The 27,920-nt window shown below is 38.9% G+C and overlaps 1 protein-coding gene across 2 annotated transcripts in view; it reads left to right on the forward strand.

Moving 5' to 3' along the window:
* The window catches only part of LOC123972657 (piezo-type mechanosensitive ion channel component 2), an 86,075-nt gene that overhangs the window by 19,634 nt on the left and 38,521 nt on the right, over positions 1–27,920 (forward strand). The window contains exons 4-17 of one of the 2 annotated variants that reach the window (XM_046052224.1): positions 135–177; positions 3,395–3,557; positions 5,135–5,399; positions 6,697–6,910; positions 13,723–13,897; positions 16,704–16,823; positions 17,572–17,607; positions 18,099–18,216; positions 19,462–19,643; positions 22,044–22,274; positions 22,872–22,992; positions 23,250–23,449; positions 24,100–24,248; positions 24,901–25,074. In XM_046052224.1, the coding sequence (XP_045908180.1) occupies positions 135–177; positions 3,395–3,557; positions 5,135–5,399; positions 6,697–6,910; positions 13,723–13,897; positions 16,704–16,823; positions 17,572–17,607; positions 18,099–18,216; positions 19,462–19,643; positions 22,044–22,274; positions 22,872–22,992; positions 23,250–23,449; positions 24,100–24,248; positions 24,901–25,074 (2,191 nt within the window). The remainder of the gene's footprint in view (positions 1–134; positions 178–3,394; positions 3,558–5,134; positions 5,400–6,696; positions 6,911–13,722; positions 13,898–16,703; positions 16,824–17,571; positions 17,608–18,098; positions 18,217–19,461; positions 19,644–22,043; positions 22,275–22,871; positions 22,993–23,249; positions 23,450–24,099; positions 24,249–24,900; positions 25,075–27,920) is intronic. The other variant, XM_046052225.1, reaches the window with a different exon arrangement.

Raw genomic sequence — 27,920 nt, forward strand, 5'->3', positions numbered from 1 at the left:
CGCTGCTTGACGGTCTGTAACGCCACCATTTGTTTTTAATAACTATGATATAAAAGTTTTATTAAAGGTGTTAATGTGTATTTTTTTGCAAAACTACATCAGTATGCACTAACTGACTTAATGTTTCTGTCCAGGTTCCACGTGGGAGAAAACCATAAGACAAATTGGCTTTGAGAGGTAAGATAATATCATCAGCATGATAAAATATGCCGTTCTATTTCACCTGTGTAACAGGGGTTAATCTTCTGTTGACTATCTATACATAGTTTATAAAACCCTTGTTGAATTTCTTTCAATTGACGATTAACCGCTGACAGTCAGCTAGCAGACTCCAACGGACAGACAGACAGCTTTGGTGTCGATTCAATGATAATTTGTTTATCGCTTATAATCACTTTGGGACCTGGTCTCAATAAACTTTTCAGTATAAAAGAAATTCATAATCAGAGGAAACTTAAAATACTATACTATGCAATACTACAAATACGAAACCTACTACTACATAAGGGCCAGAACTGCCATGTTTCTAAAAAAGCTTCTTCCCAATAGGCATCATCCTCCTCAGTTTCCAGTGTGCTCTTGTTCTGTGTATAGTCTGAATGACAATAAAGTTATCTTGAATCTTGAATCAAAATAACCATTAACTGAAAAGTTATATGGCCAACAGTCTAACCTTGACCAGGATCAGAGACTTCTATTACAATTACATAAAACACTACTGATAAAGATCAGTACACATAGATCATTACTCTGGATGTCAACATAGTTACTGTCTCTATCAGATAAGCTATACATTTATATTTACAGGTTTTCAATTAACAGTAATTCACTCACTTTCCCCAGGTGATCAATACTGTGTAGCCTAGTATTAAATATTAAATATAAAATAACAGCATAACAATTTTAAAATAACACAAACATGTACACCTTTCAACTATATGAATAAATGTATAATTACTGACAAAATAAAACTCTATATTACAAGATTTAGACATAGTAAACATTTAAAGCTCAAAATATGCTTTTAATGTAACACGCAAGAGACATATGTTACACCTGTCTAATATCAGACATGTGGTTCTCTACCACTGTATTTACAAGTAGCAGGTTGCATTGTCTGTGCAAAGTGTCCTAAATATAGCAGCCCCACAATAACATTAAACACCACTTTTTGCATTTAGCCACACTGGCTCATCATCTGACACTGTTTATAAAGGCTCCTAACCTGTCCCTATGTGGATTCTTGATGAATGCTAAACCCAGTTACTTTTGACAATCAGTTGACAGGCTTACTTTTCAAAGCTATTGCTGCTGTGTCTGTCTCCTCAAACCCCCATGACCGTGTTAGATGTTTTCTAAGTACGGGAATGTCCAAACTCAGCCACATCCTTTTTCCAGTACTCAACAGCCCTCGGTGGATAGTGTACTGTAAGTGGCGGAAGCAGAGCCATAAACATTTTATCCCGCCTGCATTTACCTGTTTGTGTTGAGGATCATGTACAATATATACAATATTTATGGCTGTATGTTGTGTGTCTTTTCACCCATACCGATCCTTCAGTTTCCAGAAGGCTGACCTTTTCAAATCCATTATAAATACCAAATATTTATATGGTTTGGAACATATTTTGCAGGCTCCCTTATTTGTAGTTCTTCACTGATGCCTCATCCCTGCGGCCTGAAGCAGAAAGGATAGGTCTTAGCACTGCTCATGTAATTCTCCCACATGATAAGCAGGGGAAAGTAGGAGTCATTAAAGTTGCTGGCTTAACCTTGTCTGGCTCTGACAGTTTCCATCTCTTTCATCCATGTGAGGGTGCACGGAGCTTCACAACAGTAAAGCACATGGAAACAGACGTCGATGATTAGATTAAACTCGCCAACAACAGCCAAAGGCCCAACTATTTATCTGAGTGTGCGTTTTCCATCGTGTTGATTAGCACTCTGTTTTCAACTTGTTAAATCTTATAAGCATTATATCCATTCAAGACCAGAATGACATTGATTTCTGTTTGAAGTGACCAGTTGCTTTATTACTCGATCAAAACATTTGGTCAGCTTTTTTCTGAAGCCTGCGCCACAGAAGCAACAGTACAGTTTAATTACACTTGGAGCTCAGCAAGAAATATAAGGAAAACACTTGATGGCCCAACACAGGATGCTGTGTGATTGTTGTAAAACTGAAATAGAAATTGGTTTGGACGATAAAAGTGAGTTTTAAAGGTTTTGAAACCTGTTAGCCATTTCAAGGACAATTTTTATTTGCTTTAATTGTACATGCAATCATGACACCTCATAAAACTTGTCCTCAGGCAACATAGATACATCCCACTGGATCATTTGAAGCCTGACGTTACTGTAGCTGTCATGGCAACACTCGGCTGCCAGTGGTTAGCATCCTGTTTGAACAACCCCATTTGGTATTTAGTTAGAGGTGAGCCGACTAATCAAATAACAAATGTTACAAACGCTTTGTTTGCTTACGGCGATGTAACCACCAGACAAATCAAACAAGTCATATTTTCATCGATGGATGAAAAACACACACTGCGCAGACCAGAAAGGGGATGAATGTTATCTGTTTATTTAAATTATTATAATCTGCACACAAGAGAATTCACAGGTAACACATTAAATCAGAGAAAATCTAAAGTAGTTTCTTTTCACTTTAGTTTATGCAGTTTAATGAGGAAAAAGAGGGCTTATTGTTCACACTACATTATCATGCACAAAGCAATTTTCAAGGGAGTAAACATGTTTTTCACACTTCAGCCTTTTTGTTTGAATGGAATTTTACTCACTTCATTACATTTAAAACCGGCAAGCCTGATTTCATTAAAGAGGGTGGTACTCCATATAAAAGCTGAAGCATTCAACACAACACATATTAAAAGAACAGCTGAGTCACGGAAAAATCCAGATTCCCATGTATTCATGTGAACAGGTAGTGTTTTCTGAAAGATATAATTGCTGTAATAATATCCAGCTCCATTCTCCATGAACGCAGGTTGTAGGGAAATGATGCGTAGTAAAATATAGTTTGCTTTTTTAAATGGTCAGAGAGACATGAAAGATTGGGGGAGACAGAGGACATGACATGTGACAAATATCCCAGGTTCAAACACATGACAGCACAGTTATGTGTGGGCCTTATCCAAGTGAAATAAACGAGCAACCACAAGTCCCTGGATTTCTGTTTCAGATTAGAAATGATCTTCCATGGACAGTTAAGTTTATTGTACTCTGTCCCATTTTCCATCATTTGGTTCTGATCCCAGCCTGCAAGATTGCTCCAAATCACAATTTTCAGAGATATTGGGATTCATCCTTACTTACAGGAAACATGCGTCTGCCTTTTGTCAATGTGTATCCTCAGTTTTCTGTTTGTCCCTAGTGTTATTGGTGCAGATGCAGGGAACGGCATTCGAGTGTTCATCCCCGACATCGGCATGTTCGTAGCCGGCTTGGCCATCTGGCTGCTGTGTCGCAGTCTGGTCCAGAAGAGGCCGCCTGAGGACATGGCCCAGTACAACGCCGACTTTGAAGCAGAGGAACAAGTGGGTTTCATTTGTGTCAACTTGCAGTGTCCTGAAAACAGTGTCTGACTTTTACTTTCATCCATCTATTATTTATCTTCTATCATCTATCCATCTATCCATTTATCATTCTCTCTGTCTATCTATGAATTGATTCATCTGTAGTATAATACATTAATCTGCATTTAATCTGCCCATTATTTTTTACAATTAATTAATGAAAAAAAGTTGTTTTGTCCAAGCAACATCCAAAACCCAACGATTTTTAATTCATAATGACATAAATCAGAGAAAAGCTGCAAATCTTCACAATTTAAGTAGCAGGAAACTGCAAACGTGAAGTATGTCTTCTTGATAAATTAACAATCTCTTAACAATTAACAACATGTTTGACGCTTTGAGCCTTTGAAAGCATGCTTTAAGGATTGGCCAAGATGTACATTGTCAATAACATTTCACAAAAACTCTTGTTAAGTATTAATTTATGCTTAAACTAAAGTGAAGAAGTAAAACATGTCTTGATCAGAATGTTCTCATAGATATAAAGAGGAAAAATCTCCACTTGGTTGGAGTAACTTTCTCCAAACACCTCAGATGCCCACAAATCCCAATGTAAACATCTTTACACAAACTGAGTTCAGATTTCTGGACGAGGAAAGGGACAACTTATTTTTCAGTCTATGAGCTTGTCAAAATTTCCAGACTGTAGTTCAGGTCTCTTGACAGTTCATATTGGTAATGGATGATATATCTGTGTGTTCACTGACATTTAATGCATACAAACAAAATGTACCACTTTTGGGAGTCATAATTGCTCAGATTTAATATATAGCTGGCTGAAGTGGCCAGCAGAGTGGACAGTCTTTTCTACTTTGCTCTGTAATATCCACATTGAGCTTCATAAACCACAAGAAGCAGAGCAGGAGTTTGTATTGAGAGTTCCCTGTGAGTGCTGATGACTTGGAATACAGCCCCCATCCCCTGGCAAGTCCTCCCTTCTCTTTATGACTCAGTGCTAATTAAATCCACATTCACTTTCACTTCGACTGTGCTACTCACGCTGGCGCAGATGGCATCGCTCCCCATTACAGAGAAACACCAGGAATTCATCTGTTGAGCCTGCGTTGTGTTCAGGCTTTTATTTCCTTCAGTGAGCCATCAGAGCTGAAATTGTTGTTTGATTCAAAACAGGGTTTGTACCACCTGCTACTTTCTTTGTCCTGTGCCTTATGTGTTATATATATAAATCACAGTGAATGGCTCACTTGTTTTTAATGTCTCTATTTTATTGAGCCTGTAGGAAAAGAGGGACATATAGTTGGTTATCCAAGGAAGGGTTAGTGACTGGATGTGATCTCAAGCCAACATGTGCATCCAGAGAAAAACATCTGCCAAGGGTCACTAATAATGTCTCAAGCTGACCACACAGACCACATATGTGTTTAAATATGCCGTGCTGCATGCTAAAACACACTCCCAGAAAGCAAGCGCTACCTGTAGGAAGCAGTTTTCAGCACCATGGAGAGCTCGCACCTCCAAACTGCACCATTCATCATTCATAACTGAAATGTAACGTGTCACTATAATCCAACCCCGAGGACGAAGAGGAGAAGCTGAGCCTGGATGACAACATCCTGCTAGAGGAGGATTTGGAAGCGGGTTACGAGGCAGAGGAGGACGAGGAGCTGGACGAGGAGGAAGAGGAGGAGGAGCTGGATGAGGAGGAAGAGGAGGCAAAGGAGAGCACTAAGATGAAAATCCTGCGGCACGTGGCGGAGGTTGCATCCAAAGTGAAGGAGATTATCGGGAACTTGATCACCACTGCAGGGAAGGTGGTGGTCACCATCTTGTTGGGCATGACAGGTGAGCAGCTTAGTGTGCTGTACTGTGAATCCACATCTTCATCTTTTACCATTACCATCTGAAAATGTAGGTGATTTATTGATTGATTTTCTAACAACCAGACAGGTATAGGTTTCGGTTCACAAGTCTTTAAATGATCTACTTATTCACAAGCAGAAAATGCAAACATTATAGTAATGTCTGAAAAACAAACACTTTGAGTAGCGTATGTTGTTCATTCTCTCGTATCATGTTAACCTTCTTGTGGATTTATCTTGCCACCAGTTTTTGGGATGTCCAGAACCACTTCTTAAAATGGTGGTATTATGCTTTTTGGCTTTTTCCCTCTCCTTTATTGAGTTATATACCTTTTTTGTGCATGTAATAGGTTCTCAAAAACACCGGTGGAAAAACACTGAGCTGCAACAAACACCTCTCCTCTCCCTTCCAAACACTAGCTACCCTCCAGGCAGTCAATGGACATAAAGTTGTTACTGTGATGTAGAGACAGCACTCAGTTAAAACTTTATGGATGAAAGATACATTTGTTACAGATTAATAACTCACCACTCTGAAAGTCTTGCTACAGTCTATGTTGCTAAGCTGGTCGGCAACATGTAGCCTACAGCTGAATCGAAGCTTTTTACGGCTTCTCACTGACCCGCCCTTCTCTGCTTCTGATTGGCTAGTAGTCCTTAACTAGGAACTGCGCATGTGCAACTCCCAAAGATCATTTAGAGACAAGATGTATCACTTCATAGCTAAAACGAAGTGTTCAACACAGGGTGAAAAGAGGAGCTGCAGCAATGTGCAGTGTGACAAAAAAATATGGTGTTTTTTGAAAGTTAAACCATGTAAACCTGTTCTGGTACAACCCCTAAATAGGATTTTGAACCTGAAAATGAGCATAATACCACCTCTTTAAAGCTGTGGTTTAAAAAGAAATGTAAGGGTATGTAAGAGTGGACTATATTTTAAACTATAGTTAATGGGCTAAAATATGTAAAACTAGATGGATAACAAACAAATCTGAGTCAAACAACATTTGCAAATAATTCTTAGCCGTATATATATATATATAAGACTTGTGAGGTTTGCCACGTTCATCACAACTGAGTGCCATTGGGTTTAGGCAATTACAGGAAAGTTAACATTTCTTAGATTTTAACAATTTACTTGACATCTATACATGTGTATCCTGCAAATATGCAGCTCTATTTGGGACAAAACAAAGTCTGATAACGATACAGTATATAATCCTGATCAGATAAGTAAACCACAGTCCTCTGACTTTATATCCACGGCCTTTTTGTTGCAGGCATCATGCTACCCTCGTTAACCTCGGCTGTCTACTTCTTCATCTTCCTGTTCCTGTGCACCTGGTGGTCCCTCTGCCGGACCTTCAACACACTCATCTTCAGCTGCATGTGTGTCCTGATGGCCATCTTTAGTGCTGGACACATCATTGTCCTCTACCTCTACCAGTTCCAGTTCTTCCAGGAGGCTATCCCACAAGACGACAGCTACATCAGGTCAGACACATGTGGAGTTAATATCTAGAAAAACAGAAACAGAATCCAGTCACTGAAACTGTAAAATGTGCCATATATCTGCTGATTAAAATGCAATAGATTTGGATTATTTTCCCTATTAAAAGCTTGTTGTTAGGCCGTTTTGCCTACAGAACGAGATGACTCAAACCTACAAACAGCAGTGAGCAATGGCTCAATCTACAGAAAGTTAAATGTACTGGCATTAGATTTTCCTGTCTGATAAATTGTTGTTCTCTAGTTAAACAGCACACACCCATAGTAATGCCTCTGGTTCCTTAATATTGTGAAAATACATGACGTGAACAGAGCTCGGCCGGCCAGAGCTCCTGTGATTCGATGATATTTATTGCGCCTAAGGCAAGTTTGTTTAAACCATTATAAATATTTACTATTGTTACAAACAAGAAGGCAAACGAAAAGGCAAATCCAGCTGGAGGGGAGATATATCAAACTCCTACTCACGACACATCAATATCAGGAGCAGAGCTTTTAGGCTCTCCACTACAACCAGTGTTGTTTTATTATGCATGAGAAAGGAGACAATCAGCTGTCTGTGGCTGCAGCGGTGAAACGTTGAGGTTGGAGTAAAGCCACATTGTTACACATCTTGCCAACATATGTTAGCCACAGTTGTAATGAATACAAATTCTATAGTGGAGACTACTTCAAGTCACTAAGCTCATTGTGTTTGACTGACAGCCTGAAATGCAAAGAATGTTGTTTATTTACTAATCACAGAAAATAGACATCAAGGCCACCACCCTAGATGTTTGACAAAAAAGGAACATTTAGCCATATGAGATGCACCATAATTATAAATATTTAGTGAATAACAATCCTTTAAATTGTATATTATTGTTGAGATATAACCTCTCCATTTGGGTCTGAATCTGCATCAGAATACACATATTGATAAATAATAATGGGATACATGTACATTTATTTATTGACAGTTAACTGTCAAATAGGTAAAATCATAAAACAAACAGCAAATAGTGTGTACAATTCAGAAAACATATTCTGTTGTGTCTGCATTTAGAGTAAAATCACAAATGTACGTTTACGTTAACTTGCTTAATACAACCAAAGACATGTAAGCTGAGACACATGAATATTAAAATCACCATGCGTCCATTCAGTAGTTAATTTGTAGCACCTCATCTGAATGCTTTAATAATGATGTCTTTTAAACCTGACCAGTAGAACTGTAGCTGTTGTCTCAATGAGTGACTTTAGTGTTGCAGGGGTTTATTGATCTCACGGTTTCTCATTTGAAAGCTGTACTGCTGTGTGTCAGGGCCGATGCTATTTGCAGTTATGTATAGCTCCAACAAACCTTGTGTCCTCTGCATCCTTGTCTTGGTTCAAATGGCGTGATTACAGTGTTGCGCTGATGGGCTTCTCGTCAGAAAACAAACTCATTAGAATTAGAATAAATGGAGCCCTCTCACACCATCTGCACAGTCAATAAAAGTATATTTATACTGCATGCTGTAGTAACTATACAGTAGGAGTACTATCAAAGTGAGTGGTTTCCAGCAATGGGGGCAAGGCGCCCAAGGGTTATTTTTACTTCTGGTGGCCAGGGGCGCCCCCAGAAAATTTTCCAAGGGGTGGCTAGATGGGGCCACTGAAAATCCTGGGGTGGCACACTAAACCAAAAGCCATAACTTAATTTCAGTAATTCTATTATGCAGTATAGACTAGTGGAATACTACATAAAAATATGAGTTAAGGAATTAAACAAAACAGACTGATTTACTTTGGTTTCTTATTTTACAGTTAAAATTGTCTAATGTCCATAGACTAAAACCAGTTCAGTTAACATTCCATAGAAATCTGTTATCCTGTGTTATCTGTATGTGTTCAGCAATTAATTGTTCTTTAAATAGGCAAGTTGACCTTTTCCTTGAAAAGACAAATACGTGCATTGATGGGGAGGAACAAAACATTTACTGGGAACAAGCCTAGTCAATATTACAGTTATCATGGAATATTTTTTTTAAAATTCAAATTGAAATATATGATATGTGTCTGTATAGAGTTGTGTAATTATTTGTTAACATACTAAGTTTGGTGTTATTCTTGTTACAAACAACTAAGGTAGTTATTCTTGAAATATCCCACTTTTTAACAACCGATTTGACCAGTGTCATATTTATATGTAAAAATAGTGGGGCACCAACCATTTCAAAACATAGATACCAGTAAAACTACAATACTCTCTATTGCTTCTGTGTTTTTTAACATGTCAACGAACAGCATGGCTCCATAAAACACTTAACATGAGAGAGCAAGAGAGCGACGGAGCGAATGAGAGAGCGAGCGAGAGAGAGAGAGAGGAGTGCATTGACACAAGTTAAAGTACCACTGTCACAAACCTAAAGAGCCACTGAAGTCAACAACCACGCGCACAGACAAGGTTTTAGGGATCCAGAGATCCTGCGATCATAATGGAAAGAATGTCGGCCAACATATATCCCATTCCCAGCTCTGTATCTTTCATACAGCGCAGCGAGCCAGCAAACTGGCCTAATAATCCTGAATAATAAGGCAGTATAAAAGTGGCTATATGACAACAACATCATGACAACAACCGTAATCCGTAGCCTAGTCTCAACCGATCTAGCACAACAATTTGCCTATGCAGGGACCAGCAGCAGAATCAGGATGATAAAAGAAGCTTTCACTCACCAGAGCTAAGGCCTCACGCGAGGAGAAAGGCGGCATGGCGGTTTTGCCTCTGGGCAAACTTCTAGGTGAAGTTTTTCAGACAGTCCGCCGACTCGTCGTGGCCCCGCAGTGTTTGTTGTGCTGCTTAATGGAGCGCCTGTTGGGTGCAGCCCAGTTTCACAGCATAGTCCAGGTGACTCCCGCTGTTCTCACGTTTTGCAATCCTAACATAAATATAAAGATGAAAACAGGCACAGGTGTAGCATAACGTTAACAGCTGGTCACACACTGCGCTGTCAGGAGCTCCAGTGTAGCGATGGTGCTAACCTGTTGCTATCTGCAGACTAATAACTCTCACACACAGTACAATACACAAAACTGACTGTGTAGCAGTGTGACAAACTTATTATAAACTAACCAGGCTACTAACTGTCTCTGTACATTAATTAAATTAGACTTATAAAATGAAAAATAAAAAAAACTTAGAAAATAAAATGTGACAGGACAGGACGAATCGGAGGCCTCTCCTAAAATAAAAATCATAGTCTGTCACACCTCAGGGTCAGAGGTTACCCTCTTAATGTGACAGAGCCTAATATGAGAACACTTGGATGCTGCTATTCTCCTTGCCAGGGGGGGCCACTGGGGTGGCCACCCATTTTCTTAGGGTGGCCGTGGCTCCCCTTGGCCCCCCCTGGCGGTGCCATTGCTGTAGGCACTTAAAATACTGGATATTTTCACTTCTTATGGCTTCTAAAGATCTTTAAACTTTTGAATAAACTGCATACTTCTTTGGGCCTCTAAAATATTGACACACATAACCTGGGAAAGGGGGTCACAAGTTGATATTTTTTTCATTTTAAAGGCAAAAAGGTTGGGACCCTTGAGCAATGTAAATTTTACCAAAAAGAAAATCACCAATGACTCTGTAAGTTCAACACTAACTTTTAAATTTGCTTCATTTAGTTTCGAGCAGTAAATATGTCAAAGTGGGCGTCATTTTTTAAACAGTGGACTTGACTCATTTTGGAAAGAAGCTCTTCATTTGTGTCCAAAAGTCCAAAATTTGGAAAGTTTACCACAGCTCTGATTCTTGCTTGATAGCTCTTTACATGAACAGGCCAACTATTTCATCATCTGCCGTCTCCTTGTGCGTCCATGTTGACTTTCCCTAGCGCTGAGGTATTTCTGTCCCCGCTGTGTGAAAACTGAGGCCCAACGTAATATGTTCTCCTCTGATCCAGCCTGTTTCCTTTCTGCACACCCTCGAGCGGTCAGGGGGAAACTCTTACGGATGTAAATAGGTGCAACCCCCATTGGACAATAGGCCACCTCGGTGCCTGGCCTAATTGTGCTTGTTGACAGTGACTTGGCCTTGCTGTCGGCCCGGTGTTGAATGAGACTGTTGAGAGGCCTGGCTTCCACTCCACTTCCTGCCGCCCCTCCTTACAATGGAAGTCCCCAGTCATGTGACCCATGGGCCTTCCCCAGCTGCAACTAGAAACTGTTCAGGAAGTGTGATAGAGTTAGAGGGGGTGCTCACTCCTCCACATGGCATTAAAAACAAGACTCAAGGGGCATCTAAATCTGTGTGGTCAGTGCAGTTCCTGTTGAGTAGTTGACCTTTATTCTTCTCAGAGGAAAAGGAGTTAATCATTTGGTATCCTTTGTGGTACAGACAGATTTTTAACATCATTTCACAGATTCCAAGGAAAGTCACTTTCAATGTCAGTGAATACACATAATTTCCAGTTTGCATGAGGGCAAGTCAACTGTACGATACATTGTTATTTATGTAACTTACCGTGCTCTTTGCTTATTTAGTTGCTGTGTATTTTCCCTATTGATGTTTCCAATGTACATTGAGCGTAGTTTAATCATGATAATATACCACTTATTTAGAACATCATAACCCTAAGAACTACACTTATGGTAAAGAAGCAACACCCCATTATAAAAACACTAAACACTAAGCTTAACTGTGGCAAAATTGGACTTATCATATAAGGCCACATATCCAGGGTGCTTGTCGTGTTGGCAGCAGACTAAGCAAGGTATTCAAGACATCCCTCTCCCCAGCAACTTATTCCGACGCTTCCTAGGGGATCTCATGGCGTTGCCAAGCCAGATGAGATATATAATCCCTCCAGCGTGTTCTTGGTCTACCCCGGGTTCTCCTATCAGTTGGACATGCCCAGAAAACCTCCAAAAGGAAGTGCCCAGGAGACATCCTGATCAGATGGACAAACCATCTCAACTTTCTCTTTTCGACATCAAAGGAGCAGCAACTGTACTCTGAGCTTCTTTCTGGATGTCTGAGCTCCTTACCCTATTTCTAAGGCTGAGGCCCAGCCAGCCTATGGTGGGAAATCATCTAGGCTGCTTGTGTCCGTGATCTCATTCTTTCGGTCACTACCCAAAGCTTGTAACCATAGATGAGGGTTGGAATGTATTCAGGCTAAGCTCTCTCTTCATGGTCCTGTACAATGCCAAACCCAGACAGAGCAACTTGGCTTCAGACTCTAAGTTACTGACCCTCATCCCAAACCCCTTCACACTTGGCTGTAAACCGCAAAAGTGCGCACTGAAGGTCACAGTCTGATGAAACCAACAGAACCACATCACCTGCAAAGAGCAGAGACGCACTTATAGGGCCATTAACACCACGCACACTTAAAAAAGGAAGCAGTGCAGATGAACTTTCAAGTTCACACCAGAGCCAGCAAGCGATCACAACAACAACATGTACCAATCAGAACTAGAAATTAGATGCCCCCTAGTTCCGGTAGTAAGGTAACATTACCATAACAAATTATTATCTGAACATGACTGACGACATAAATAACATGAACAATAATAGTACCAGTACTACAGTGTTTAATAAAACATCTTCTTTTGAATAGATGTACAGACATCAATCATAAGCATTTAATGTGTCGATTGGACTAAGTTCTTTACCGACATTTAGACAAGATGTTATTTTAACAGTGATAGTTTGTCACAAATAATTTATGATTAACTGTGATGGTGTGAATTGCATCTGACCTCAGTGTAGACATTAGAAGTTATCGAAAGACTGACTTTTCCATCTCAGATTGTTTGTGTTTATACACCTGAAGAGAAGCATTGTATTGTTTTTTTTCCTTATCCCTTTAATCATGTTTCTTGAGAGGCCCCGACCCTCAGGTTGGGAACCACTGATAATACAGGCCACCCAGCACAGATATCATGACTCTGCAGTTCCTGTAATCTTTTGAAACATTCACATCACCTCATCCATCCTGGCTTTGTTTCTGGAATCGATAAGTAGTTTTAAAGATGGAGAACCCAAGGCCTCCTATGATGAATTGAACGTAATGATTTGAACAATACGCTTGTTTAGCTCGATGAGAACAGTTGAAACCACTGATTGATGACCAGAGTATTCATGCATTCTTGTGTTCTCTCATGGCTGTTGAAGGGGGGGACTCTATTCAAGAAAGCCAGTCTATTTTTCTTAGCTACTGTAGATTTAAAAAGAGTAAACTCTCCTTCAAGGATGAATTCATGAACAAGGGTTCTATTTTTTGTCAGGCATGAAACAGCTTCATTAGTTAGGATAGACACTAAAACTAGCAGAGGGCTGCAACTAACAGTTATTTTCACAATTGATTATCCTGCCAGTTTTTTTACTCAGTTAATAGATCAATTACTTGTTCTGTAAAACATCAGAAAACAATGAAAAATGCCCATAAGAATTTCCTAAAGCCGAAGGTGAAGCATCTGCAAATGTCGTGTTTTGTCCAACCAACCATACATTTTTGCATGATAAATTAAAACATAAATTACATTAATCATATTACATTAAACATTAAATTAATTGTTCCATTGCTAGACCAGAAAATAAACTGGGAATAAAATTGTGTGATCTTAATTTTGAATCACACCCTTTCACCAGAATGACTGTTTATGTTGACCTTAATTATCAAAATTTCATGCTTTGTTTGTGGCCAGTAGGTACTGTACGTACATCTCTGAACAATGATGTTGTTTTGCTAGTGTACAGTCAAAGTTCCTGATTTTACAACTCAGATTTTGGCCTCTCCCTTCCTCATATACATGTCTGTCTGTCTCTGCAGTGTATTTGGCATCTCCCCCATTGTTCAGAGCAACTGCTCCTACACATGGAAGCTCATGGTGCACCCGGGCCGTAAGTGGTATCACTTTGTCAGTCCCATCATGCTGCTGCTTCTCTACTACACTCTTGCCACGCTCATCCGCCTCTGGCTGCAGGAACCCATCGAGCAGCTGACGGTGAGGACAGCAGACAGAAATGCAATGAAAACACTTTTTTAGATGACAGCATTGTGACGTTCTTATTGTTACATATGTCAATACTTTGTCCACAGGTGGATTATATTAGGGGATTTTGACTTACAAAACAATCACATCACACACTGCAAAATAATGTCAGAACTTCAAAAAGGTGGTCTTAAAGGGAAAATAAATCATTAAAACTTTATTGTAAGTTTTTTTTTGGTTATTTAGTGATTGATTTACTGATTTTTTTTAATCATAGAGGAAAAATATACTGGTGGAGGATGCAGTAGCCTGAATAGACAAGTATGCAATGCAGCCTCAAGACATCATTCAGTGCTCATTATAGCTCTCTTTAACTCACGCAAAGTGCACCAGGTTCACACCTGCTTTCTGGGCATTGGGCAAAGGGATTTTGGGAGACAGCCAAGCAATTAAGCGACCAAACAAAATACAAGACAAGAAAGGGCTAATGTGTGGAACAAACAGCAAATTACAAAACCTCAAAATGAAAATGAAAATGGCAGTGTAGTGCATGTGAGTACAACCCTGAAGTGGAACAGAAAAGTGAAATGCAGAGAATGGACCTAGATTATCACCTCCAGATAAAATAACGTGCCTTTCTCCTCACAAACAGTGTGGGATTTTAGCTATTATTTACGCTGTTAAGCTTGAATGAGCTGCTTCTTAGAGAAAGCTAGATTTGCAGTGAATTAAAAAACTGGGTGGACTGTTGCAATTCCAGTGGGTATCAAAGATGTTTAGTTGAGTTCGGCGCACAACACCTCCAAACAAGCTCCTCAGTAAATTCCAGACAGTGAACTGAAATAGAAAACAGATTGAATTAAGTGGGCAGCTAGGTGGCCTCGTGATCAGAGAAATTATTGATGGAAGATTCCAGGACGATCGATGGCTGGCTGGATCTGTCCGCAGCAGCTCATGTGTAAGCTGAGACACTGTTGGTCTAATTTTGACAAAGTGTGAAGAGAGGATGCATCATGGCTCCATGTTGTTTAGTGCTCTGTAGGGGTAAAAGAAATTTGATGACTTGTGTGAAGATGCAGTTCGGTAGTTATTGTATACATGTTTACAAATTAAACTCACTGGTGTAGAGGATGCACTCTGTATCTGTAATGTAAAGTCATATTTATAATTCTTATTAAACTGGGGTCAGCTATTTTAAAGTTTTACAATAGAAAGACTAATTGACAGGTGCATCAGACTGGAAAATCTGACTATGAAAAAAACAGAAGTCCCACACACTGGTGTTGTTCACTTGTGTTATTATTAATTAACAGCAATTTCAGTCCTCATCAGGATTCATTTTAATGTAATTATGAGTCAAACCTTTAAACCCTGAATGAACAGAACTACAATGTCACTTGATCTGGACTGAACTTAAATTGGGACATTGTTTCTGAAAAGACAATTTGCAAAATTCTATTCACTTCCATTGTGTGGCGGCAGCAAAAATCTCAGAGACAGGTCAGAACCTAGTTATGAAACTAAAACTATCTGCATGACCGACTACCAAAATGAGAAAATATGTCTTTGGGTTGAACTGGGCCTTTAAAACGACTGGCCTAAGTATCTAATCATATTTGACGATATAACCTTTGATACAAACTCAACTCCCCCTACTGAAGTGGAGTGTCATACAACGTGGTAAGATGCACATGAATGTATCCTCCTTCACCTCAGAGCCCCAGGCTCAGCTCCTCTGTCCTGTAATGGAGTTATAGATTAGTGTTTTTATAGAGGGGTCAATACAATACTAAACCTGTGTGGCTGTATGTATTATTGATCTCTCCAGAGAGAAGTGTGTGTGTGTGTGTGTGTGTGTTCACCTACTCTTATACTTAAGACAACGCTAATAATAAAACATGAGTTTGACGTAAATCAGCATCTGACAGGTTTGTTCGATGGCAGAGATGCCAGATTATGACGGAGCTCATCCGCGGCAAAAAGACGAGACCAGTTCATCGCCTGCGTTTATTTAGCAGTATTGCAGTAAAATATGTGAAAACAGAATAATGCAATCTAACTTTTTAGAAAGGTATGAGACGCGAGGAATTTATGTGATATCTGACCGAAGAAATTGTTGTGTTGAATCTACAAGTGGGTGATTATTTAATCTCTAAGGAAAACACATTTAGCAGCAGAAGAAACATAACTAGAACTGGAATGATTTCCCAGACACTGCTGTTGCATAAACCTACATTAATGGGTTTTGCAAAGTGAATTTCAGATTTTACTGAAAAATTAGATTTTTGTGCAGAAAATAGCAGACTTAACAAGTGAATGTATCTGTTATTGAGCGCTAATATTTTACAACCTGTTATTAATATTTTTTTTATATATATATATTTATATTTTTAAAAATAGTTATTTAGATCAAATTTCATTTTCTAGTACAGCATTATTCTGTCTTGTTTGAAGATAGTGACACTCAGAATTCCTGAAACACAGTAAACTGTGCTGAGAAGAAGTGGAATTTACATACCAATGTGTCTTGAAGGCTGAGGAGTTGCAGTTTTTTCAGTATTTTGTGGCAAATTATATATTTTGAAAAAAATACCAAAAAATCAATGGTAAGAAACGCTGACAATTTACAGTAAAACGACAATTCCTCTTTTCAAAGTTCACCCTGCTCCTGCTGAGATACTGCACTCCTGCGCTGTAAAACAGTGTTCAACAGAAGATGATTAAAAAAACTGTGATCATCTCTGTTGCACAATAGTGGACTGACTTCAAAGTCGGGTGGTAAAGATATATATCAGCTAAACTGTCTTTGTTTTTTCAGGACGACAAGGACGGCGATATGTGTGAGGGGGAAGATCTGGTCGGAAACAAAACAAATAACTCAGCCAACAGGAAGAGGCAGCTGTGGTGGGAATCACGCCAGGGCACGGATGAGAAAAACGTACGTCAGGGTTATTACACACATGACTAACAAAAGTATTGATTATCGGACAGATTATGAAGTAATTACCCTCAGGTTAGCGTGCTATTGCGCAATGCGTATATGGCACATGCTTAATAAATTGTGGGGAAAATGGCAAATCCAAACAGCCTTGACAATATCATGAAGATCTGTTTAGAATAGTTTTCTTCAACTTCTGAAGTGCCTAACTTCTTTCAAACTTGACAAAACTCTTAAGAATACATTTCACATTTGTCCTGCATTCTTGCAACTGATAACTAATGTTGGCCTGGAACAATTAGATCCGGTTTAGGTATTAAACAATAATAAAGAAAAACTCCTGTAATATTTTAGTGCAATAAACGATAAACAGGAAAAACTCTTTTTGTTTGAGTGTAAAATCAAGCTGTAGTTGTTTATTGTTTTTCACAAGCTTACATCCTGTTTTACACGAGCTTTCACCTTCGTAATAGACTCATCCCTGGAAAGATTGCAGCTGGAAATTCAAACACACACACGCGAACATTCTGACCTTGTTCCTATATCAAGGTCTGTCTCCACCGGCCACCTCCTGAGGTTTAAAAGCTTTTAGGGTGTGCAGACACAGATGAGTGATGGGCTCAATTTACAGAGTAGTGCTGCTCGACTTTGTTCCTGCTTATCAGCGACTATAAAGAACAAGGAGGCCTTTGACTTCAACAGCTCATCGATAACACACCTTGCCTTGTATGCTCTTTTCTCCTCCTAGCTGCTCTCCACCCAGGATGGCATCAGTACAACCGAGGTGGGGGCTGCTGTGCATTTTATCCCCCCTTCACCCCTCAGCCTTGCTGCAAGAAAACAAATCAATGCAAAGTACTTTTCACGCTGCACCCTCATAGAACAGGGTTATCCTTAACCTGCATTTAAAAGTTCAAGTTTAACTAATTTTCCCAATACTGTCTCTCATCCCAGAGGTATTTTATAAAGTGCTTGTTAAGTTTGGGGTACAGGGTAAGTTGTGATAAATTACAACATTGTGCAGTGTGAAAAGTACAAAAACTCCTACTACAAAGTGTGCTAACTAAATGTCTTACAAACAAACTGAAAGTACCAAAAGACCACATGTATAATCTACTTTTTCTGGTGAAAAAAGACACCATCCAGCTGGTAAACCATTTAATAGCACACACGCAGTTACTTCTGTTTGCGTTTGTGGTGCAGAAAGCTGTACAGTAGTGAAATCTGTTCCTGCGTTACTGAAACGAAGTAGTAATTAATGATGGTAATCTACAGGCTGTGCCCACCTCAAACGGAACGTCTTTTGACTTCGTGACAGTTGAGAACGGTCCAGTCTGTCTGGACTTGTATTCAACCCCCCAGTATAAAATGGACCAGCCCAGTGACGGTACAGGTGAGCTGTTTACATGTTTACTGCCTGTGTCTTCTCTCTAAATGTCCTTGAAAAGACAAAACTGAATGATGTGAAAATGCGGGACTACAGTAGAAAGAATACTTCACTAAATTACTATAAAATAATAAAGTCATTCATTCCTTGTCTCTAGTTACATCCTAAACTAGCTCTGCTGCCATGTCGAAACCTTGTAATGCACATTAAGGTTTATAAACTCAAATTTAACAGTTTAAAAAACTGTATTGTGTTTTTGTGTATTTTGACATATTTTTAATATAATAATTGTTGACTTTGAGATAATCTCTTTGTTTTGGTTGTTTTGATATCACTTAACTGTCTTGACTCTTTCTTTGCACTTTCACTTTCACACCCATTTGAATTCACAAATTGTCTTAAAGGTGCACTTCACTGATTTTACATGTCACAGTCAATTTCCTAGGAATGGGGGTTCAAGACAGCTGTTTAATGTCTCCTGTGACTCTGAATGACTTTTGTAAAGTCTGAGTAGTCGGTAGCATGGCTCTCAGGATGGTATATTGGTTGGTCAGTCCACCACTTTGGTCCAGTATAAAATATCTCATCAACTATTGGATGAATTGCCATGAAATGTGAGGATGAATCCTACTGACTTTGGTGATCACCTAATGTTTCATCTAGTGGCAGTAGTGAGGTTTACATTTCTGGTTTTTAGTGAAATATTGTAACAACTGTTAGATGGGTTGCCATACATACATTCATGTCCATCTTAGGTGACCCTCTGACTTTTCATCTATCATAGTCAGATTAAAATTTTGATTTGTCTTAATACCCGAAAAACTAATGACATTCCCACTTTACTTTATCTTTAGTGCTGATTATCAAATCTTAGCATGCTGGCACTCTAAACTAAGATGGTGAACATGGTAAACATTATACCTCCAAAACATCAGCATATTAGCATTCTCATTGTGAACATGTTAGCATGCTGGTGTTAGCATTTAGCTCAAAGGTCTGCTGTGCCAAAGTACAGCCTCACAGAGCAGGGCTGCAGACTTTTAGTCTTTGTAAACAACACGCCTGCGTTACAAACTGAGGCTTGGAGTTTGAAAGATGTGTAAGAGCTTGTCCCGCTCGAGAAAAAGTCAGGGTATCTTGGCATCTACCTCACATATTTTGACTATTCCTTTTTAAAGTTGTGTCTTGCAAAAATGTCACAGAGTACTGTAACTATTATTAACAGTGAGGTTTGTATCTGTGTCCAACCAGAGAAGAAAGATGAGTGTGTGTATGAAGTGTGTTTGCCCCCGGAGGATTCGCTGTTGGAGGGAGGAGTGGAGAAGTCTGAGGAAGGCGAAGATAGGATGAAGAAAAGAGGACTCAGTACGATGGTCAAAATCTTCCACTTCATCATGAAACAGAGCTACATCTGTGCTCTCATAGCCATGATGGTGAGTAAATCAGCCCACAGAGCTACAGAAGCTGGATTATGCTGGATTTGTATTCAGAAAGGAAAACATCCAACATCACATTTATTTGTTCATTTGAAAGTGATAAAGAGTTGCAAAAATTACTTTGTAAGTAGAATGGTTATGTTAGTGTGAATGTAATTGACAAAAAACACATCCTTCTTCTTAAAACCATCGCAATGAACATGTGACTGTTGTTTTCCAGGAATAAATTTTCAGTTTAATTTGACATGAACGCACCAGAAAGTAACAAGGTTAAACCCACAGACCTGCTGGAAACACAAACGTTAGTGTAGTAAGTAAATGCCAAACACTCCTGCCTCCTCAATCAACAGCGATTAACAATACCATTGAGCAAGGCACCGAAGCCCTCTCTGCTCCAGTGGAACAGCTGGCTGACTAACAGTAGGAAACTATGGTTGTACTGGGCAGCTTCTACGGCTGAAGGTGTGGGAGCATATTTCTAAAAGAGAGCATCTGTTCTCAGTTTAAACATTCCTTGGTGAATCATAGTTAAATACGTCTGAGTAACAGTTACTTAGTTTGACTTTGATTATGACTTAGTTACACACAAACTGTAATTTATTAAATGGCAAATTGACAGTGGATCTTTATTTAAATACAATTAACCATGTTTACATTTGTTCATGGCTACAAAAAAACTAATATGGAATAAGATCAAATTAACCCTGTGCACATAATTGATGCATTTCACCTTAAATATTGCATCTTGCGTCTTCTCAGAGTCCTGACTCGCACATAGATGTTGCACAATGATGCACAATCAGTTACTGCTGGACTCAAGGTGACTTTTTTATTGACAGCAGTTTCTCCCTGTGTTGAGGACAGAAGTTAATATATCTGTTTAGAAGTCATGTAAACAAAGAAAAATAGTAATGAAATAAAGAAAGTAGTAATAAAAAAAGAGCCATTGAGGGCTGTCCTTTCTAGAAAGGTCAGAGTTTTAGCAACTTTAGGGGTATTTTACAAATGAAAACCTTTAAATATTTTTTAGTCTGATTATAGGTGGATTTTAAGTTCCTGTATTGTAGTATTTCTACAACAGAGTTTTATTCTCTGTAGCATGTAGATGATTTAGATATTTAGACCTCACACTGATTAACACCTAGCTGTAATTTCCAAATAATAAGGAAGCTACTTGGAGCTTCAGCTGATTCAGAACGTAGCTGCTCGAGTCCTCACTAAGACCAAAAAAGTGGATCACATCACTCCAGGTCTTTACACTGGCTTCCTGACCGTCAAAGAATTGATTTCAAAATCCTGATGTTGGTTTATAAAATACATTTCTGATCTAGCTACGTTATGAACCATCCGGTCCCCAAAACTAAACATGGAGAAGCAGCGTTCAGTTTTTATGCTCCATATATCTGAAACAAACTCCCAGAAACCTGCAGGTCTGCTGAAACTCTCAGTTCTTTTAAATCAAGACTGGAGACTTTTCTTTTTACCACTGTGTTTAATTAACCCAAATTTAAGGAAGTAAATTAATAATTTACATTGCACTGCAGCTTTTACTCTTCTGTTTTACCCTGGTTTTCTTGTCTTTTCTTCTATTTATTATTTTTTTATTTTCTATTTAAGTCTGAAAATTTTTTTCCCTATATTGCTTTAATGTTTTATAAAAAGCACTTTGAATTGCCTTGTTGTTGAAATGTGCTATACAAATAAACTTTCCTTGCCTTGGAAAGAACTAATAAACTTGGTAGTAATTATGGGAAAAATACAGCCAAAGTTCTAAAGAGAGTTATTTTAGTTGCAGTAGTGCTTAAAAGCAGTTGCCTTTCAGAACTTTTTTTTTGAAAGATCTGCTTTATTTAAATACAACTTAATATTACACAGTCTGTAAAATGTTACAATTTTAGTGACTTTCTATTGAAGGTCTTGGGTCTGGGTTGCAAAATAATCAAATTCAGTACAGTAGTCTGTACTTCCTCATCGTCTGTACATTCGTGATTGCATTGTAAACAGCTAACTCTGTGACTTAGTGTCAACAATACACATCGGTGTCACACAAAGCATGATGAGAACTGATCTTACAGACGAAATCTCAAAAGACTAAAGGAAAAAGGAAAGGCACACGACTGAATTATTCCTTGAAATTCAGCTTTGTTTTAGATGACACATTCTCCTCTTGTCATTCACTTATTGGACATTGCAGATCTGTGGTGATACACGCAAGACACGCAACTTATAAAACGATGGTGAAATATGATATGTCATAAGTCTGTTAATAAAAGGAGTGAAAACTGAGAAAAGAAACTGTCAACGGTCCGTCCTCGAATCTTTGTATTTGGCCTTCTTTAGTCATTCAAAAACAGCAGAGTTTCAGCATTTACATTTTCTGTGATTTGTTGTCCTCAGGTGTGGAGCATCACATACGTGAGCTGGCTTACGTTTGTCTTCCTCATCTGGTCTTGCATGCTGTGGATGGTGAGGGACCGGAGACGTTACGCCATGCTGTCTTCTCCCTTCATGGTGGCCTATGGAAACCTAATGATAGTTCTGCAGTACATTTGGACTTTTGAGAACATGACAGAAGTCTCAGGGTTTTTTGTAAAGAAGAAAAACCCTTTCCACTCACTTTCATCCAAGGTAATGGAGTGAAAATTACCAGCAAAATCATTTTCTTTATTTTGACAATGTTTGCAATGTATTTCAGTCTACTATAAATCTGTTCCATGACTAAAACTGACCTTCAGATTGAGATACAACCTGTGGTCCAAAAACACAAATCTGATTTTAACAACAGCAACAGCTAAATGAGACTGTCAAATTGTCTCTCTGATAGTTAATTAAAAAAATAAGACAATGAAGGAGAACATCAGGTTTGTAGTGTTTTGACATGTTTTGGAATAGCTCAAAGACTTTAACTGAGTCTGTTTTTTTCTACGTCAGTAGGCCACCACTGACTTGCAGCAGCCTTATTGTGATCTTTATCACCTGTGCTGCTGTCAAACTGTATTTTTAAAAATTTAGTTTAAGTGTCAAATAAATAAAACGCATGCTTGAAAGTTTAGACCATCCAATTTATGTTTAGAAACTCAAATCTGATTTATACATATCTCCTTGTGTTGTTTTGACCACATATTTTGGTGTCAGAAAGTTAAAGTAAATGCAACTGATTTATTAGTTCATCTTTTCTTGCCTTGCTGGTCATCTGTTTGTCTAAAAATGTTTTATTGTGTGAAGGTCCTGTGTCTCCTGAGCTTCTGGCTGCTGCTGAGACAAACGCTCACAGAGAGATGGGAAAAACAAAAGGAAGACAGTGATGTTCTCTCAGGCGTTCATGTGGAAGATCAGAAGAGCAGGGGTAAGCTCTTATTTTATTTAGATTATATTATGCCATAACCTGAGGACAACCAGTGGAACACAAATATAAAACCATCATACCAGACTATAGCAACACTGTTATTATTGTTATGGTTGTTGTATTGTTTTTGTTTCCTTCCTTTTATTGTATTGTTATGTTGCTTTGGCAATATGAACATTATACTTTTGTGCCAATAAAGCCATTTTGAAATTGAAATTGAATTGAAGAGTTGTTTGATTCACTGCTGTGTTTTATAGAGGAAGAGGACTTAGAGGAAGAAGGGGAGCAGGACACCATGCATGTTCTGGGTAACATGGTAATGGCTCTGCTGGTTAAATACTGGATCTACATCTGTGGTGGCATGTTCTTCATCGTGAGCTTTGAGGGCACCAGGGGAATTGTCATGTACAAGATCATCTACATGATGATGTTCCTCTCTTGTGTGGCGCTCTATCAGGTACGTGTTGACGTCTGCACCATTTATTTTTGTTGTAGCCACATATTACCCAAAGGGTCTCTTAAATGTACTCTGATTTATCTTCAAAACAGTTTTCCACATTCTGTAAATATATGCTGTATCTTCTTCAAGCGCACGTTGAAGACACACAATGTTGACTGAAATTTTAAATCTTAAATCTTTTTATGTCTGCGTTGATGTGTCAGATCTGTACACATTTACAGGTATACAGTGCACATTTAAACAAAATTCAGACAAACATATGTAATATCCATGAAATATTTTGGACCTTGACAAAATGTAACAAACTTAATTTCTCTTCAAATGCACAAATCTTGAAATTGGATGCATTCAGAAATATGCTGTCATCAGTTGAAATAAGGCTGTTGACTGTATATGTATATCTCAGATTTTCCAAATTCAATTTCCCAAAGACAGAAGGTGCTGACAATTTAAGTATGTCATAAAGTTTGTGTACAGTGGGCTCATAATCCACAGTTATGATCAAGTGTTTTATAACCCCTTCCACAGTAAAACAGAGCAGTCACCCTAAATCAAAATGTGCACCATGTTAAATTGAATGCCTTACAACTGTTAATGTCAGACTTAATAACCCGTAAAACACAATTATCTCTATTATTCTTATCTAGGTGCACTTTGAGTGGTGGCGAAGGATCCTGAAGTACTTCTGGATGTCTGTGGTGATGTACACCATGCTGGTCCTCACCCTGGTCTACACCTTCCAGTTTGACAATTGGTCTTCCTTCTGGTGCAAGAAGCTGCGCATGGACAAAGACAGGTGAGCTCCACTGAGCACCACAGGGCACCTTTCCTCCAAGTTTTTCAGATATGAATGTTGATAACTGGACATGAGTCTGGATCTTTTGGTTCTTTATAGCTTGTTTAAAGAAAATGAATCTGGAGCTGTTGTCAGAGCAACAAGTCCTTAAGCCCAGACCTGCAAAAGTGCAGGTTTATTGACCATTACCTGGTTCAAGACCAAGAGTTTTGAGGCATACACAAAAAGAAAAGGAGCTCATTTTCAGAAACATTAACATCAGTGATGCGCTTATCGCAGTTATATCGGGTTCATGAAAATGAACATTCTGATTAATAGCGGATGGGTTGTGGAGGGTAAAATAGGTTGAAGTGTCATTAAGAGCGACCCTGTACACATTTTATCCACGAGGCACAGCAGTGTAACTTCACTGATTATTTAATTCTCCCAAAACACCGGTCGGTCAGGCTATAAAAATGTGATATATGTGATGTCCTTTTGATAACTAATGTATTAACTAATGTTATATTTTTTCACTCAATTCGTTGAGCCTCACACTTAAAAAAAACTTTGACCTACACCAAACACACCTGAGAGCTCACAGGTTACCTCAACAACATGTAAACTCAAGTCTCATGTTTTTCTGTTTCCTGTGATTTTTCCATCTATGCAGATTGAACGACCTAGGCCTGGAGAAGTTTTCACTTTCTGACCTGTTCATCAAGATTTTCATCCCAACTTCCTTCCTGCTGGTGTGTATTCTTCACCTGCACTACTTCCACGACCGCTTCCTCGAGCTCACCGATCTCCAGGCTGTAGTGGCCAAAGAGCAGAGCACTATATACAGGTGAGACACGACGTTTGTTTTCTTTGGCCCAAATCATCATTGAGAAGTTGAGTTTTGTATTTGGTTTGTTTAAGTTGATACAGCTGTACTACAAACAAACTGCTTTTTATTTTTAACAAGGATGACCCCACACAACCTGCCAGATCTAATTCCCGTCACTTTATTTTTTACTTAGCAAGATTTGTCTACAATCTTTGGTGTCAAAAATCCTGAAAAAACGAGCATTTGAACTTGCTGCACAAGTCTAATCAATCATGTTTCAACCTGTTTAATCCTGTCTCTGTTTCAAATTCCTTTCCTCCTTTGTTCTCCATAACTAGTAGGCCATTGGTTTGCATGGATTATTGATCCCTCGCTCTCTACTGCAAGTCACACCCCAACATCCTGTTAATTGAGGAAGTAATAGTTCTTCATGCGATCTTACAGCTGAAAATGAGCATCACTCCACAAGACAGTTTGGTTATGTTTGTAATGCAATGCACTCGTACTGCAGGTTAACCTATGAAACATAGATGTTCTCTGTTTTTTCCCTTAATTTCTTCAAATCACTGTAAGAAATACTTACACTATACTTGCACCTAGAGCTGGGAGATATCAAGATGAAATTAATAAGAAACACAATGAAGTGTGGAACACGTGCTTCTTTCAGAAAAACAGCTGTTTCCCTCTGTGACTCGATAATAATAATAATAAACTGGCTTCTGCACCACAAGAGTCCTTGATAAACAATAATACTGACTTATTGCCCAAGAATGCCCATTACTCAAGAATAGTAAATGACAATGAATGCATGTTCAACCCGACGACCTTAGTTGAGCGTGAGGTGAAATCATTCATGCCTCTTCATCTCACACTGTTCTGGATGATCACACTCACACACCCTGTTAAACGCCCGTCATAACAAGCGTTCTCGTCACGCATCTGCCATTGTGTGCTGAATGTTACAACATTCACATTTTCACAGTCTGTGGTGTGTTTAACTTTATTGTCGTGTTGAGGATTTTCCATTGTTTCGCTGCCGCTTGCATAGCTCTCTGCTTCTCTCTGTGACGTGCTGCCATCTCTCCTCTGCCACCCTTGTCACACAGCCACGCTAAAGTCAATGGGCGTGTCTATCTGATCATGAATAGGTGGGTATCTGCTTGCTTTCTGTGGCATCCATCACCATCCCAGTTCACCTCTGAGTTTCATCTCTTCTTGTTGCAATAAAACCTCTCCTCCCCCACTGACTTGTCCCTGTCACCCTGTTTTTGCTGATGATGACACATTCTTCTGAAATATCTTACTCCTGGTGTTTAAGTATTTTACTGATATGAATGGTGTGTGTTTTCAGGTTTTGTATTTTATTATTTTGCCTGTAGCCTTCTCTTTTTGGCTCTTTCCACAATAAAATAATACTACTTTTCTCCATACGTTCACAAACTGTCAAACAAGCATGTTTGAATCTGAAAGAACCAGTATCTTTCCAGTGATCCACACCCCTTTTCTGCACTGAACCCCAGAAAATTACCCCCTTCCTAAAAGAGCTTGCCTACCCTAAACGACAGGAGCCTTTTGGCCATTTTTTTGCATTTTAATGAAGCTACGTGGATATTTTAAAGTGATTTCAAGTGTCATTTTAAGCCTGCCTTTGTCGGTTTCTCTCCTCACTGTTCATCTGGACTTCTGTGTAACTTTATTGTTCTGAGCAGCATCAAGCAAAAAATTTCCTCTCAGCCCAGCAAGTAAGTGTGACCACTGGATGACAAAATGTTTGCCTTGAAATGCGGCCAGTTCTTGCAAGCCAAACCCGACCTTTGACCTCGCTCCCATGCCTGAGAAGGATTTAAAGGGTTAATGCTTCCCTTCTGCTGCTACCATGTATCTGCTGCAAGCAGAAAATCCCTGAAACACGGAAACAAAATGAAGTTTTAGAGAATGCAAAAGGAATGTGCACTGCTTATCGATTACAATGCTTGATTAAATGCTGCTCTGCTGTTCGGTTAGCGGACACAAAGCTGTTGATTTCCATCCCAACCTTTGCATCATTGGAGCCTTTCGAGAATCACCTGGACCATGTTTATGTGTTGTATTTATATACTTATGAGGACAGAATGCCTTCAAAAAGAATGAATGAATGTGAGGAACACCCTTAAAGATGTGGATTTCCCTACTGCTCTGATATCTTTAAATTACTGTTTTAAGGTTTAGTGTTAAGATTAGATTCAGACTGCTTTCTGGGGAAGGTAAAGTAAAGGTTTAGTTTAGTGGCAGGACATGAAAGTTGGAATGATAAAGGAGTAGGCCACGTTTTCACATAAAAAATGAGCTTAGGTGTAAAGATGACGACCATGAACCGCCACTTCCCTTGTTCAAGTCCATCTAGGGAGCTATGTTGCATGTCGTCTCTACACTGTCTTTAATAAAGAGCCCAATACTTAACTTAAATACTACCCAAAAAAACAAGTGGTGGGTCCGCCAATATATTTCAGTAAGAGACACAAAGAGAAAGGAACTTGCCATTTATATGATATAAGTAAATTAATAAGTCTGCTGCCATTATTTAGCAAAATAATGAAGTTAATAATATCCTTGCCACAAATTGTGTGTTGAATAGTGGAAATGGAATGCAAATGTGTTACTTCCTTTCTGAGATTGAAGTTCATTCCTCAGCTTAAGGCAACATGGACGAGAAGTGCTCAGAAAAATGTAAATTTGAACATTTGCACTTGCCCGATTCCATGAGCTAACGTCCTACGCTGAGGTAGCTTGTATGATATGACCTAAATTAACCTTTGTGGTGGCTATTAAAAACATCAAGTGGGTAAAAAAAGTCATAGAAGAAGAATCCAAAAGTCACTGATGGT

The sequence above is a fragment of the Micropterus dolomieu genome, linkage group LG06, assembly GCF_021292245.1.
Source record: "Micropterus dolomieu isolate WLL.071019.BEF.003 ecotype Adirondacks linkage group LG06, ASM2129224v1, whole genome shotgun sequence".
NCBI classification, from domain to species: domain Eukaryota; kingdom Metazoa; phylum Chordata; class Actinopteri; order Centrarchiformes; family Centrarchidae; genus Micropterus; species Micropterus dolomieu.